Source organism: Portunus trituberculatus, chromosome 43, assembly GCF_017591435.1.
Source record: "Portunus trituberculatus isolate SZX2019 chromosome 43, ASM1759143v1, whole genome shotgun sequence".
Classification (NCBI taxonomy): Eukaryota; Metazoa; Arthropoda; class Malacostraca; order Decapoda; family Portunidae; genus Portunus; species Portunus trituberculatus.
Window position 1 is genome coordinate 6,151,438 of NC_059297.1, and position 16,787 is coordinate 6,168,224.

Below are 16,787 nucleotides of genomic sequence, written 5' to 3' on the forward strand. Positions count from 1 at the left end.
ACAGGAAAAAAGAAGAGATTATTATTATTATTATTATTATTATTATTATTATTATTATTATTATTATTATTATTATCATTATTACTATTATTATTATCATTATTACTATTATTATTTTCAAGAAATTGCCGCGGCAGGAGATGGACCAGGAGGACGTATGGAGGAGGAGGATGACCTGTAGACACTAGTTAAAAGCTGCTTCAACTAAAAAAAAAAAAAAAAATGAAAAAAAAAATGTTTCTCTGCCTTAGAAATCAAAGCATGTTTCTAAATTGTCGCGCCAAGATTTGCTTTACCATTAGCGGAGTAGCACTGGGAAATACAAAGTCGCAGTCGCAAAGTCCCTAGTCCCAAGTCGCATGCGGGGTGCCCAAAGTCGCAGTCGTAGCAGATCCGGCGGCAAAGTCGTAAAGTTACACCTGAAAAAAAAGTCGTGCCCAGCTGGTAAATGCGACATTGCAAACTTATGAGATTCTTGCATGTTTAGTCACAACTAACTTTTCAAGTCTGGATCAATATTCCTATTAAGTACTCTCTCTCTCTCTCTCTCTCTCTCTCTCTCTCTCTCTCTCTCTCTCTCTCTCTCTCTCTCTCTCTCTCTCTCTCTGCAAATAGCAATTATGAGAGAGAGAGAGAGAGAGAGAGAGAGAGAGAGAGATTTTATAGTTCATCCTGAAACCATATTGCGACAGAAATAAAACAATTATCTTTTCAGTAACTACTGCATTTTCCTTCCCTCCCAGTTCAGCAAACTAGAATTCTTATTTACAGCTTTTCACATCGATGCTACACACACGCAAAGGCGACAAATAATGATTCTATTACTCTGCCTAGGTATACGAAGACACCATACCGTGCAGTCAGAGGATGGTAGTGCTAGGTACAGTACGTACCTGATTAGAACACCTCAGCCATGCAAATAACTATTGTTGATAACATAATGAAATAAAGAGGATTCTTTTTATATATTCTGTACATTTTTTTCTTTACTTTTTTTTTTTTTTTTTTCCTGTCCCGCAGTACTCATGAAAGTACGGTACAGCTACGTATACACATTCTTTTACGTAGTTTCTCTTACCTTACTTTTAACTACTGCGTACTGTTGGTGTTGCTCGATTTGAAATGAGACTAATGGTAAATCTCTATGTAAACATCTTGAAGGATAAACATGCTGCATTGATTATATATCTATATAAAGAGCTACCTACTCAAATATGAACATGCGGCGCAATTTCATCTTATCACATCTAATAAGTTAGAAATTTTTACTAAATATCAACCATTGTTTATTTATCACATTACTGTAGATAATGCACAGGCAAACAATTTCCCACTGTGATAGGATGATGTGCAATACCTTTGTGAAAGTTACAGCGAACGCCATCTATTGAGGAGAGCAGCGGCACAATCGATTAGTCAATACACTGTATAGACAACACAAGCTTATAAGTATACACAATCGAACACTATATAGGATCCCATGAACACCTTAGCCAAAGGATGCAAGAGGGATCTAGTAGTATTAATAGTGGGTAGAGCAGAATAATATAAACCTGTATACTTGAGAGGCAGACGAGAAGCTGTGTCACTTGACTGGGGGAGGCGCTCACCTTAACACACTCACCACAACCTCCACCATGGCTGACGCGGAGCAGAAAGCAATGCAACTGATGGCTGAGGCCGAGAAGAAGCTGTCCTCCTCCAAGGGATTCCTGGGATCTCTTTTTGGGTAAGATTTTAGGGAGGGGCGTATTAAAGGGCTGGCTGGTTTGCAGGGGGAGAGGGTGTGTTGTTGGTGATCTGACATGCCCCTCCTCTCAGGCTAGGGCATGGGTGGGTGGGGCTGTGATAGTGGTGTTAATGACTCATGCTCTCATTTTTTTGTTTTTTCTCCGAGATCGTTGTTTTAAGGAAGCTGCATATTGACCTTATTTGAAGTGCCATAATAAACCCTATTTTTTCTCACCATACCGTTGGTCATAGGTAATATGTATTGATATTACAATGGTTGCCTTTTCCTTATATCGTTGTTTGCATATTATATGAGAAGATTAGTTGGGTGAGGTATTATAATAGGTAATGCAAGAACAAGACCTATTATGCATATCATTAAGGCAGTGACAGATTGTGTCTTTTATTAATCTAGATCACATTTGCTTGAAGTTTATTGAGATGTGGTTAGGTTTCAGTTTTATTATGCCAGATTCAGAGATGACAAATAGATATATAATAATGGTTAATTAGGTAGAAAGCCCTCATCACCATAATGATGACCCACATTTCTTCCTAATCCCATGAATTATATATGACTGAGACCCAGAATGTGGTTTTAGCTGGTGAGAGTTAGAAACTAGCATTGCCACCCAGCAGGTCAATATTTGTATGACTCAGCCTTATTGGGTCCCTGTACTCAAGTGACAGTAGTTGTGCCAGCTTTTGGTGTTTAGGATTTTCATTGCAGTGGCTTGAGATCAATTAAGACATGGCAGTTGCAGATACAAGAAAATATGGAGTTACAGCAGTGATAAAAAAAAGTCACTCAAACCTTGGTGATCATCTTATCTAGATTGATAATGTGTCAGAGTTGTATTATTCAATATCCTAGTGTTTCCTTGATTCTCCAGAGGAAGGAACATAATATGGCACCATCCTTTCATGTTGATTTTTTGCTGTTATGTTTATATGTAATTCATTTGCCACATGAATAACTTGCTTGAATTTACCCAGTATACTTTTCTTGCACTGGATTATGTATGTTATTAGTACATTCTACATATACAATGCATTTGGGACAAGGGTTGACTGTTTAGCTAGTTTAGTTTGGAGTAAGCTAAAGACAGCCATGAATTTCATTATCATATAAAAAAGTGAAAGGTATTCTCAGCACATAAATGAAGTTGTATGTATATGTACTTATATTTATGGTCTGTTAACTTTAAAGTTGTAATTATACTATGATGCTTGTGTATTTATTTGATTAATCTGCAGTGATGTAATAAAAGAAGGGATGTTGTACCATTTGATCACTTTCTCTGTCATTACTAGTGTATAAATTAACATCATACAATTTTATAAAGTTTGCCATAGGAATGAAAAGATTAGAAATGAGGTGAAGAAATTGGAATAGGTATTGGAGTGTAGTTGGTGGGATGTACCTACATGTATGTTCAGTGCTGTAGTGAGGAGTAGTGCAATAACCAAATGGGGAGTTGAACTGAGAACTTAGTTGCTGTGGTTGTGGAATAAGGTAGAGTATTCACTATGGGTGGCTGGATTTTGTTGTCTGTTTTATACCAATTAGGAGAAATTGGCAGGAGAATGAAAGGTAGAAAGATTGACTTTTCTATACCCCTTCCCATAGCGAAGTGTTGATAGATTAATGGAAAGTTATGGCATGGATTCCCTATGAAGAAAAATGAAATAATAATATCGATGATAATGATAATGTGATGCCAATCACATATGTTTATATATAGTATTAAGTAAATTTACTTTCATTGCTCCTTGAAAATGCTTTATTGCTTGTTAAGTACTGTCTATTTATATATTAGCGAATTTAGACTAAAAGTGTATTTTTCATTTCAGGTTTTTCTCGTGGGTAATGCTGTCCTTTGTACCTGTGTCATTTTATCATGTAGATGTATGAAGTATTGGTGTATAATTAAGATGATAGGCTTCTTTTATCAGGTAACGTACCAAACTTGTGTTGGAGTTTACTAACATGAATGTTGGGTGGTGGTGACTAAAACGGTGCTTTCTCTTGAGGTTCTTGTAGTCTTGTGGTTTTTGTTGGTTACGTGAAGCTTGACTTACTGCTGGATATTTTCTTTTGTTATACAGTTGGCTATACATATGCTGATACAAGGTGTCTGAATCCTGTCAATAACACAGGCAGAATTGGTATTCATGAATCTAATTACGTAGCTCAGATTCACATTTATATTCCACAGTACAGTATATTCTGGTAATTGTGGAAAAGGAATCTTGGATTTCTTGCCACTTGTGTAGTGAGAAAAATATCTTTATGGTAATTTAATTTAACATCCATATTTTTTCTTCATGTGTTACAGAAAAATATCTTGCTACAAATGTCAAGATCAATACTTTGGTTATTTTAACTCCAAATAAATTATAATAAGTCTCAGAATGTACCTATCTTATTTTGAGCATATCTGTTGTTGCATTTATGTTATATTTATAAAAGTTTTTACTTAATATGGAAAGTTTGAAATGTTATATGGCAGCAGATGATGGTACACATGCCTCTAATATTATCTTGGAACATGACATTATTATGGTACTGAGATCTAATGCATTGTTCTTCCTTTCTGCTCAAGTTTACTTTCTTTTCTTATAGTCAGGGGTTCACTTACCAGCTGTGATCTCTTATGAATAATGATTTATCTCACCTTCGGATATATTCCTCAGTTATTATGAATTGCCCAAGGCAGTAATTTTTCTTTAACGAAAGGGAACAATTCATTCTGCACAGGGGAGAGTTTATGGTTAACTTCTAATAGCCACTTGTTAAAGTTTTAGAGAATCATATTCAATAAAGGTGTCCATTAAGGTTTAAGGATAATGATTGAATTAGCATAACTCTTCCATTAATGTGCAGTAAGTAATGCACTAAGTTGAAGTTTTCAGTAATTGTTAACTGTACCAGTTTGTCAATATAGAAAATTTATTGCATGTTGGGCATACTAATCCCTTTCCTTAGTTTGTTATACTAACAAATCATTTTAGTGAGGTTAGTTTTATGCAATATGTAATTGTTAACCTTATGGCTGATGTCTTTAGAATTATGATTAGGTTTAGTTGTCTGTTTAAATTTGCAGTTTTTATTATTATCAATGATTCCCAAACTTTTCCCAAGCGAATACCACTTGGAGGTCCCATACATTCCCTGTGTACCACCTGGTTCCAGAAAAACTCAAATCCAGCAAATATTAATTTATTAAAAAGTATAATGCACAAATGAAATAACAAGGAACATAACTCAATTTAATGCGAGGGGTGCATCTGTTTCTTCTCCACCGGCCAATCAATGCCAGATTATCTTGTGTAAGGCAATGATAATTTTTCTGAGAAATTAATTGATTTAATTTAACTAGAAATTGCATATGATCCCATAAGTACTGGTGTACTGTCTGGAAAGTCTTCGTGTACCACTAGTGGGATGCATACCACAGGTTGGGAACCACTGCTCTACATAGTACTTCTTTTAGCTGCTGTTGCTTGGGTTCATCTCATTAGATCATCCATCTTTATCTTACTCTACTGTCTGCATTATCACTTGTACATGTATTGCCCACTTGTCTTTTCTTCTTTTTTCATTAAACTGTGAGGCTCAAACATGGATGAAACTTTTGAAACTTTTGAGCAATAGCTCTTAACCAAGGGAATATTTCCAGAGGCGATGGATTGAGACCAAAGATTGGCAGAATTAAATAATTGAAATATTCCTCTTTTATTGCTTTTAAGCTTCCCAGGTTGGCACTAAAGGCATTAAGCATGAGTTTCTGCTAACACTCACTTCATATATATATATATATATATATATATATATATATATATATATATATATATATATATATATATATATATAATATATATGTTGAGGTACAGCTTTGGAGGGGAAATGACACTTTGGCATGCCAGGAAATGGATAGGGTGCATGTGATAAAAGAAAAAAAGAAGGATAAGTTGAGAAAAAAAGCTGAGAGGGATAACTTTAAAGCACATACATATTGATGAGGAAAGCAAGCTCCAGATGCATATGTTATGCAAGTTAGTGTTTAAGGTCAGTAACATAATAATTTGTATTTCAGCATGTCATTTATTGTTCTATTAGTTTATTCTTGGACAACCAGTTAACACTTAATCTTCTTTTCATTCAGTAAATTTAATGTTAAGAGTAAGGTATAACTAAGAAAATAAGAATTTGATTTTGATGCATTTGTAGTAAGTCCCTTATCTCTTGATATATTAAGAGATAAATCTTGGTGTGTGTGTGTGTGTGTGTGTGTGTGTGTGTGTGTGTGTGTGTGTGTGTGTGTGTGTGTATTTACCTAATTGTATTTACCTAATTGTAACATACGGGAAAAGAGCTATGCTCGTGTTGTCCCGTCTCCATATCTATTAATGTCCAGCTTTTTCTTAAAATCATGAATATTCCTTGCGTTGACCACTTCCACGTCTAAACTATTCCATGCTTCCACCCTTCTATGAGGGAAGCTATATTTTTCACATCTCTCCTATAAGTGGCCATTTTAGTTTTTCCCATGCCCTCTCGACATTCTTTCATTCCACATACACAGATCTTCCCTATCCATTTTTCCATGCCAATCATCACTCTGTATATTGCTATCAGGTCTCCCCTTTCTCTTCTGTTTTCCAGGGTCGGAAGTTGCATTCTTTTCAGTCTGTCTTCATAAGTCAAATCTCTTAAGTCAGGCACCATTTTGTTGCAGCCCTCTGTACTTTCTCTAGTTTCCTTATGTGTTTCTTTAAGTTCGGAGCCCACTGTATTGTTGCATATTCAAGCCTCGGTCTTATCATTGCAGTAATTATTTTCTTCATCATTTCTTCATCTAAATATACGAACGCCACTCTTATGTTCCTCAATAAGTTCAATACTTCTCCAATTATTTTGTTTATATGTCTCTCTGGCGATAGGTCATTGGTAATTGTCACCCCAAGGTCTTTTTCTTCATGACTGGTTTTTATGTGTGTGTGTGTGTGTGTGTGTGTGTGTGTGTGTGTGTGTGTGTGTGTGTGTGTGTGTGTGTGTCATAAACTTTCTTCTCTTTTGTTAACATTATTTCAGGTCCCATTCTGAATGAAATGTATTTTGATTCACACATCACTTTACCTTTTCTGAAACCTCTTGTTTTTACAAATTTTCTGAATCTGTCATGTTATAGTAGCTAAATAAGTTAAAGCATGGCACCTCCTTTAAGAATATAGGAGGCATTTCATTTAGTTAGCGTTTGGGATGGAGATGATTGAGTGAGATGATACAGAATACTCAAATTTCATGGAAGGTTATTTAGTGAGACTTAATATGTCAAATTTCCTGTGGGGCTTTGATTAATGTCAGCCAAATAAAATTGTGGCTGGAAGCTCATAAATGATCTGGAGCTGAACAAAATATTATGAAAAATGTTTATGATAAAGATTTTTCCTTTAATTTAACACACAATTCAATAAATATTTAGAGAAGAATGATAATGATATAGAAAATTATGTATTAATTGAAAAGTGAAATTTAAAAAAAATTTGTTTCATCAAAGTGAAATTCTCAGAAACTCTAAATCATGATGATGATGAAGGTAATTGAAATTAATATATGTATTTCTGAAATTTTTAATGCAAGTCTGGACCTGTACAAAAAATTGAAATTTCTTGTGGTAAAAGATATTCCTTTAACATGACGGACAATTCAATAAGTATTTGAAGAAGAGGAACATTGATGTAGAAATTATGTGTGAGTTGAAAAATGAGTTTTTAAGTTTTTATTTTATCTTAAAGTGAAAATTTTTATGATCAATGCTGCATTCATAGGAATTCTAAATAATTTCATAAGTGTATAGAAAGGTTCTTCTTTAATCAAGTAAAGAACATATCCAGATAATCAGACAAAGATTTTTGAAATTATTATTTATTATTTATTTATTTTTTTCAAATCTTTAATACAAGTCCGTACCTGTGCAAAAAATTCAATAATTTTTAGAATGAGAAATTATCCACTAATATGGCATACTATTCTGTAAATATTTAGAGTAGAAAGACATTGATATAAAAAAATATATGTTTTAAAAAAGTTCTTTAAAAGTGAAGAATGTTTATGATTCTTGCTGCATTCCTAGGATCTCTAAGTCATTTCATTAGTGTATAGGAGGATTCTTCTTAGGTAAAGAACATGCTAAAATAATTTGACAGACATATTCAAAATTAACATTTTAAGAAATTTTTAACCTGGGGCTAGATTCACTAAAGCTCTCAGCTCAAGAATTGCTTGCAAACAGAAAAATAGGAAATCTGTACAAACTCCCCTGAAAGTAATGCACTAGAAGCTTTTTAAGTTTGTTATATTGTATATTTTCTTCATAGCTCTGTTTTACCTTTCTGGCAGTAGACAGTGTTAATGCATTGTTGACATTTTTCCTTCAGCTGATACCAATAATGTCCAAGGAACATTACCCAGCACCAGCTAGTAGAAACAAATATTGCATCATGATCACATGATACAAGAGACAGCAGTGAGATGATTAATTTTTTTTTTCTTTTTTGTTCATTACCATGCTCTCTCTCTCTCTCTCTCTCTCTCTCTCTCTCTCTCTCTCTCTCTCTCTCTCTCTCTCTCTCTCTCTCTCTCTCTCTCTCTCTCTCTCACACACACACACACACACACACACACACACACACACACACACACACACACACACACACACACCACATAGTGTAGTGGTTAGCACGCTTGATTCACAATTGAGAGGGCCAGGTTCGTGTCCCGGGAGCGGCGAGGCAAATGGGCAAGCCTCTTAATGTGTGGGCCCTGTTCACCTAGCAGTAAATAGGTACAGGATGTAACGTGAGGAGTTGTGGCCTCACTTTCCCGGTGTATGGAGTGTGTTGTGGTTTCAGTCCTACCCGAAGATCGGTCTATGAGCTCTGAGCTCGATCCGTAATGGGGAAGAATGGCTGGGTGACCAGCAGGCGACTGAGGTGAATTACACATCCCGGAAAGCGGCGAGGCAAATGGGCAAGCCTCTTATTGTGTAGCACCTGTTCATCTAGCAGTAAATAGGTACAGGATGTAACTCGAGGGGTTGTGGCCTCGCTTTCCCGGTGTGTGTAGTGTGTTGTGGTCACAGTCTTACCTGAAAATCGGTCTATGAGCTCTGAGCTCGCTCCGTAATGGGAAAAGGCTGGGTGACCAGCAGTTGACTGTGGTGAATTACACACACACACACACACACACACACACACACACACACACACACACACACACACACACACACACACACACACACACACACAGTAAGTAGGTACAGGATGTAATTTGTGGGATTTTGGCTTCACTGTCCTGGTTTGTGGAGTGTGGTGTGGTCTCAGTCCTACCCAAAGATTGGTGTATGAGCTCTGAGCTCTCTCCGTAATGGGGAAGGCTAGCTGGGTGACACACACACACACACTTACACATGTACTCTATACAAAACACACACTCATACAAAGTTCAAATTAAGTAGCAGTCACCATACATTACAGGAATACCATACATACTTTACTGATGTGTGCTTCTTTCAGGGGCTCATCAAAGGTAGATGAAGCTATGGAGCTTTACCAGCAAGCTGCCAACAAGTTTAAGATGGCCAAGAAGTGGAGTGCAGCTGCTCATGCCTTCACTGAGCTGGCCTCTCTCTACGGCAAGGCTGGGTCACGCCTTGATGCTGCCACCAACTATGTGGAGGCTGGCAATTGCTATAAGAAGACAGATCCAAATGGTAATGTTCCAACAAGGGGAAGCCAGGCCATTACTAGCATTTATGAGTACAGGTTGTCCATCAATAGTATAGAACTTTGAAGTTGAATTTTCTTAGCTGGAGCATGTGGAGGAAGACAATGAGGATGAACATAAAGGAAGAGGGAAAATAATGACAATGAAGGATCTATTGTTGTTTTATGGACTTTCCACTGCTGTTTTGCTGGCATTAGTTGCAAGATTAGCTGTCGTCTGAACACTATCTTGTTCTTCACTTCTGACTCTTCAGCTTCATGATGTACCTGATTATACCATTTGAATTGCTGAGCTGTTTTCAAGAATAATTGCTTTACTGCATTTCATTCTATATTTTTGTTACTTAATCCAGCATTCCTGATGTCCAAATGATGAATAAGTGTGGGCAACATGTTTATGTCAACAAAATTAGTGTCATTTATGATAAAACTTCTGTGGTAGAGAGATACTGCAGCAAAGAAATATGTCACAGTGCAATAAATTTTCACTTTGAAGTTCAAGAAGGGACATTTGTCATACTGCAGAATTATAATGCATTTTGTGTTTGTTTTTCAGAGGCTGTGAACTGCTTGCTGAAGGCCATTGAGATCTACACAGACATGGGCAAGTTTGTGATGGCTGCCAAACATCACCAGTCCATTGGAGAAATTTATGAAACTGAGGTAAGTGTTGATGTTGGTGTGTGTTTGCATTTATCTATATGATAAATGGGATTGTTGTGGTGTTTACTATGCCAACTAGTGGTGGGACATCTGAAGCTCACTCATATTTTGGATATTGGCTCACAACTCAAAGCCAAATATCATGTAGAATTTAAACAAATTCCCAGTTTTACACAAATGCAAAGCACCAACACAATGCAAACTAGGGCATGTCCTACACTTCCCAAGTTTGGTTTTCCATATAGCTTGTGCAATTCTTTGTTTACTTATTTAGGGTGCACTACATATTTTCTTTTTAAAAATCTTAATTAATGTGTGTAATTAATTTCTTAATTTTTAGGCTAGAAAATGCTTACCAGAGAAATAATTGAAATATAATATAGAAATGTAGATACTTATATATCAGTTGCATAAACCCATAATATACTGAGGTGTCCATGGTATAAATATACTTGATTTCAATCAGAAAAATCTGTGATACTCTGAGGGCACGATAGGTGAACTGTGATATGGCAAGAGATTGCTGTATTTTCAAACATCTTCTGCATCTGCCAAACTCATTTTTATATATTAAGTGCTGGACCTCTTCAACCATTTCATATTTTGCTTAATGGAAAATTTCTACTGTACTCATGTTAACTGACACAGCAGTATGTGCTGAATCACTGGTTTTGTTGTCTCCTTTGCAAAGTATTGAAATTGTAATTAATGTGAAGTATTTCAATGATTTACGAGGGTCTTGTAAAACTTCGAGCAATGCCTGACAACTCTCGAGAATGTTTCAAAAGTTCCTCAAGACGGAGGCTTCCCAAAGCTTTCCGATTGTCATCTAAAGCTTCCAAATGTTCTGTGTGGGTGAGTGTACTTCCACAGTATATATATATATATATATATATATATATATATATATATATATATATATATATATATATATATATATATGTATGTATACATATATATTCATAAATATTTATTTTTTGGAAAAAACAAAAGAAAAAACAAAGGACAAATTTCATTGGTCCTTACTGGTGAAAGGTTTTAATGAAGTGATATTCAGAAAGCTCTCCATAATTAACTAGACCATCAATTATATTTCTCGTGGATCAGAAACTGCTGCCATCCAATATTTGTCCAGTGTCACAGGACCAGTTATTAGAAAGAGAGAGAGAGAGAGAGAGAGAGAGAGAGAGAGAGAGAGAGAGAGAATCAGTTCTGTGCCTCAAAAATACTTGTGTGCCAAAGCTAATTATATAGAAGCTGTGTAAAGAGACTGGGAGAAATACAGCAGCATGGAATGAGTCAGAGGGTGGATGTGTTAGCACAATGTTGCTTGTTGTAGTGAGGAGAACCTGATTGGTCATGTATTTGCATTTAGGCTGACCCAGATGAATTATGGAGGGTTTTTCATTGAATGCTGCTGGGGTTTTATTCAGCTGCCACTTTATTTATGCATGTATTATATGTTTTATTTTAGGTGGTGGTCTCTCTCTCTCTCTCTCTCTCTCTCTCTCTCTCTCTCTCTCTCTCTCTCTCTCTCTCTCTCTGAAAATTTTAGAAAAATTACTGGAATTTCCTTATATGCCTTAAGTTACAAAATAATTGCTTATGGCTTTGATATTATTCTCAATATTATGATAAGATGTCCAGGTAAACTATTTGCATATTTTCTTTGGAATTACTATCTCTGGAGAAATTTTTTGGGAAGCTTTTTGTTTGCCATGAGTAACTATTTAATTGGTCTTATTTCTGAAAAAATTTATGAAAGTGAAAATGTGAATGTGGGAAACATTACTTGAAAGTCTCCTAGTAATGGTTGCATTTTAAGCTCGCTTCACATGAATGTTTTAGAAATCTGAAGTTTTATGAGACATTTAACACACTCACTGCATGGCTTAATTCCTGGATGGCAGAGGTTTTCCCTAAGTGGAGTTGTCCTCCATCTCAAACAAATAATGGCAAACAAATGGGAACGTTATGCACTGCTGTAGAAGAACCATGCAGAAAAAAAGTCATGTGAAGACATACTAGACACTCTGCAGTATAAACCAAATCATGTGAAGTGAGCCTAAATCCTTTGACTGGTTTGGCATCTACTTAAGCTTGACAAAATGGTCTGGTTTAAGTTTGAAATATAACTTGAAAGGACACCATTGATAACCAAAATAATTATTGGGAATTCAAACCTTTTAGTACAAGTATATTATTTTGCTCATTTAAATGACATAAAAATCCTTATATAGCAGGTGTCATTAGCAGTTAAAATGTTAATGAATCATTTAGTACTGTTAGATGATGATGGTATTTTATTTTTCATGCAGGTTGCTGACATTGAAAAAGCCATCCAGCACTTTGAGCAAGCCTCTGATTACTTCCGTGGTGAGGAGAACAACTCATCGTCAAACAAGTGTCTCCTGAAGGTGGCTATGTATGCAGCTCAAATGGAGAACTATGAGAAAGCGATACAGATTTATGAGCAGGTGGGTGGTTTTTTGGCTTTATCCTCTGAGAACTAGAAGAATAAGGACTCTTGTAAGTGATATACTATATAAATATTTCAGAGCTGTATGTGTAATTAGGATAGCTAGAATGACTACAGCTACTCCCTGATATATGATTGCTTTATGTTCCAGAAAATGCAGTCGTATTTAGTGAACTTATTATTTAATACAAAAAAAAAGTAGGATTGTGTTCCTTGACCTCTACACATGTGCCCCCTAAGGTACCACATCAGAGGCTCCTGAGAAAAGTTAGAGCTCACAGGATAGAGGGAAAGATATTAGGCTGGATAAGGTTGTGGCAAGGCAACAGGTGACAGAGATCTGTAATAAATGACTCTAAATGTGAGTGGGGTCATATAATTAGTTGGGTGCCACAGGGATCAGTTTATTTTCATTGTTGTTCTTCTCACATGACAGGTTGGGATGATGTAGTTTTGTATTAATTTTGTAATATCAGTTAAAGTTTAAAGTTTCCAAAGAAAGAGTAGATGATTATCAGCAACTTAAATGTTTCCTCTTGCTCAGGTTATTTACAATTAAGTATTTCTACAGGTGGCCACCAGTTCCTTGGAGAGCTCATTATTGAAGTACAGTGCTAAGGAGTACATGTTCCGTGCCACTCTCTGTCATTTGGTTGTGGACGTGACTAATGCAAAGATTGCTGTGGAGAAGTATGAAGAGATGTACCCAGCCTTCCAAGATTCTCGGGAATGTAAACTACTAAAGGTAAGGCTTTTTTTTTTCTTGTTTTCTGTTGTGGTTTACAATTAATAGAAAATCTTTAAAAATTTAGATTTTTTTTTTATTCATGTGGTTTGAATACTCATGTGAGGCACTCTGTATAATTGGTTCACGATATTGTGATTTTTTTTTTTTTTTTTTTTTTTATGTAGGACTTATCTGTGTATTTATTTATGTAGTATTTATATTTCCATGTTATGGTTTGCTTACAATTCGAATCCAGAATAGCTTTGGTGAGGGAAACAATTCTGGACTCGGAAGCTGAATTTAGAGATGCCCAATATATTTTCTGATCCCAAGGGACCTAAATGGCTCAGAGTTGGATATAAATTTTTGTTATTACATATGACATAATGACATGCAGCTTTTAGTGTGTGGAGATTTGTGGGCAAAGGTTCAACATGGCAATCAAAGGGCTAAATAAATCTTATTCTTTGTTGAGATACAAAAATGAGGCCAATATAATGGAATGATAAACAAGACACAGAAAATGTAAGGTAGATCTGATACACTTAGGATCCCTCACAGTGAGTTACTTTGTGAGTAATAGACTTAGAGTGAAGAAAATAGAAGAGAGAGAGAGACATGCCCTTAGTGTTCAGAAAGAGATTGAACATTTTATTATTCATAAATACTTTGGGGTCTTATTTGGATTATTTTCAAAGATCAGTGATTATTACTCAAGTTCTTGTAGGATTTCCTTAATAATGGTGCACAATCCTTAAATAAGAACTGAAGTTCATAAGAAACGAGGGAAGGTGCAAGATGCTGCTAGGCCTACACGTGGCAGTCCCTGTATGAGCAAAGCTACCTCATTCCATCTATCATCCCCATCCATAGATTTATCTAATCTTCTTTTAAAGCTTTCTATTGACCCAACACTAACAACATGACCACTAAGTCTGTTCTACTCATCAACCATTAGAATTGTACAATTACTATTCTTTAAGATCCCAATGATATCAGCAATCTGTTAAAAGCAATTGAGATAAAATGCCAAATTGTCTAAGAATATGGGTCATAGTTCCAAGGTAGTGAGATTTGCTGAAATTCTTTCACTTCCTGAATACAACTCTACTATTGCAGGCTCTTATGACCCACCTGGAGGAGCAAAACGTAGATGCGTTCACAGACACTGTAAAGGATTATGACTCAATCTCTCGGCTTGACCAGTGGTACACAACTATGCTGCTGAGGATCAAGAAGACCATCAATGCTGAAGATATTTGTTAAAAATTTCTCAAGGAAGCATAAAGGAAAAACAGGACCAGCAGTGAACAAGGAAGCAATAACTAGTGTCTCACTGGGTGTGAAGAAAGGCTTAGACCACTCGTTGAAGAACTTGCAATCTGTGTAGCTAGTATGGCTGCTAGCATAAAATAAACAAGTTAATAGCATTGCAGTTTTAATATTTTTAGATCTTTGTTGTTGCTAAGCCTTTTAAAGAATCATCATTATCCCTAACTCTTAAGGTGACCCAAGTTGTAGGGCTGATGTGCGGCATGGATGCTGAAGATGTTGAGGTTGCCAAGCGATATAGAGTATTATATCCAATATAATGATCGTGTTCTGACATTGGGGACTACTAGTCATTGCAGATGGATGTTTCAGCTCCATACTGAAACTGTATTCACAAATAAGAAGTCATTTTATAGGACTCATAAATGCTAATATATTGCATAATGGAGGGTGAAAAACAGAAACCAGTATGGATTATGTCTATCCTTATTTTATAAGGAACTTATCTTACTTGTGTTAATTTTGTATTGGTCCAGTAATTATTAATGAGAATACTGAACTATTGATCTCATGCAAGGAGTTCAGTAGTGTGCTAAACAAGATGAATTCTCTTGGTACATTTTGTAATTCTAATGATTTATAATTAGCATAAACCTGTTATCATGATGTTAACAAAGCAAAAACTGAAGGTTTTATTACAGAGAAAAAGGACCCACCTTTTGTATTGAAGTGTTTAGTCTTTCTTAAGCAAGTACTTTCCATGCCATATTTTTAGAAATACAAAGCATACGTGAATTATTGTTAGAAATGTTATTGCTAGGTGTTAGTGGAGGTGGTGGTGTTCTGTTTGTAGAAGTGGAGTGAGACATTTGATCACAACCTGGAAGCCTTCTGGTCCATTTCTGGACAGCCATGTGTACTATTGAATTTTGATCTTGATAAGTGCATATGATCATTGATTTCTTCATTCATCTGTTGAATCATTGATGCTTTCATAGTTTGTATAAGGTGATTTTTTTTTCCATTACTGTTCTTCTATTATTATTATTATTATTATTATTATTATTATTATTATCATCATCATATTGTTTTGTTATTGGTGCAAAGTTACATTTGTAAATTCTATCGTCTAATTTTAAGAATATTGTTCTATTTGCTTCAGGTAAATTTTTGCAGTTATACAATGTACACAACATGTTTTGTATTATACCGAAGTGAGCAACAGGCAACTGCTTAATGCTCAAATTTACTTTAGGTATGTGTTACTAGTAATTATGACTGTATATACAGATGCACTTCGATTGCAGTAATGGTCAGGTATATATTTTTTATTGACACAATAACGTACTTTTTTTATTTATTTATCTATTTTTTTTATTTATATATATATTTTTTATTAATCCCAATAACATCCCTCAATTTGTATTTTGGTAATTGACACATTACCTTAAAGTTGTAGGTTTTATTTTATGTTACTTGTCAATGCAAAACAAATATATTTCCTCATAAGACCCAAAATAAATTTTTTGTCTAGAAGAGTTTCATGTGAAAGTTTTTTATTCTAACAAAATAAAGCATTTGTGATAGTAATCAGTAAATTCTGTAGAGTTGTCTACACTGTGTCATTCTCTCAATCTTTCAGTGCATATATTAACTGCTTTTCATTAATATTGATCTTATAAGTGTATGTTTTGTAAATATTCAGCTGCTAGACAGTGGGATATGTAGATGAAGTTGAGGTACTCTTGTTGAGCTCCATTTTAATGAAACGTTGTGTCCTGATGTATGAATCACATACATCTTTAAGTCTACAGTACCACTCTACTCTTCCTATGGTATGTTATCATTTGATTTCTTGCTCATTGGATTTATTCTTTTGTCATAGACAATAATTTGTGTGCTTTCAGTATTGATTTCTTGAAATCTGAGAAACAAGAAACTGCCTCTCATGGCATTGCAAGAGTTATATATATATAAATATATTTTTGTTGTCAAAACTAAGAGATAGATTTGCTTTGTTAAGTATTTTGATGTAATTTGCATGCATGTTACATAGAAAATTTAATTAAATTATATGCACATTGTTGCTTATTTTGAAATCCTAAATTGCAAACAAGATTTGCT

At 35.1% G+C, this 16,787-nt stretch overlaps 1 protein-coding gene across 6 annotated transcripts; it reads left to right on the plus strand.

Annotated features, from left to right (window-relative positions):
• Nucleotides 1-1,545: 1,545 nt before the first annotated feature.
• LOC123518221 (alpha-soluble NSF attachment protein-like) lies at nucleotides 1,546-16,747 on the plus strand. 6 transcript variants are annotated; one of them, XM_045278932.1, is made up of 8 exons: nucleotides 1,546-1,729; nucleotides 3,586-3,594; nucleotides 9,313-9,509; nucleotides 10,079-10,185; nucleotides 10,921-11,040; nucleotides 12,504-12,662; nucleotides 13,236-13,409; nucleotides 14,511-16,747. In XM_045278932.1, the coding sequence occupies exons 1-8, from the start codon at nucleotides 1,638-1,640 to the stop codon at nucleotides 14,655-14,657; spliced, it is 1,005 nt and encodes a 334-aa protein (XP_045134867.1). In that variant the 5' UTR covers nucleotides 1,546-1,637; the 3' UTR covers nucleotides 14,658-16,747. The 6 variants fall into 6 exon arrangements, with proteins under 6 accessions (XP_045134867.1, XP_045134868.1, XP_045134869.1 ...); XM_045278935.1 differs by having other exon boundaries at nucleotides 1,593-1,729; nucleotides 3,586-3,598; XM_045278933.1 differs by lacking the exon at nucleotides 3,586-3,594.
• The last annotated feature ends 40 nt before the right edge of the window (nucleotides 16,748-16,787 follow it).

Bases quoted from the DNA above. Each gene is read 5' to 3' on its own strand.
- LOC123518221 (XM_045278932.1), top strand. From the start codon at position 1,638: ATGGCTGACGCGGAGCAGAAAGCAATGCAACTGATGGCTGAGGCCGAG. The intron at 10,186-10,920 runs GTAAGTGTTGAT...ATGATTTACGAG, and splicing joins GAGAAATTTATGAAACTGAG to GGTCTTGTAAAACTTCGAGC. The intron at 11,041-12,503 runs GTGAGTGTACTT...TTTTTCATGCAG, and splicing joins CTTCCAAATGTTCTGTGTGG to GTTGCTGACATTGAAAAAGC.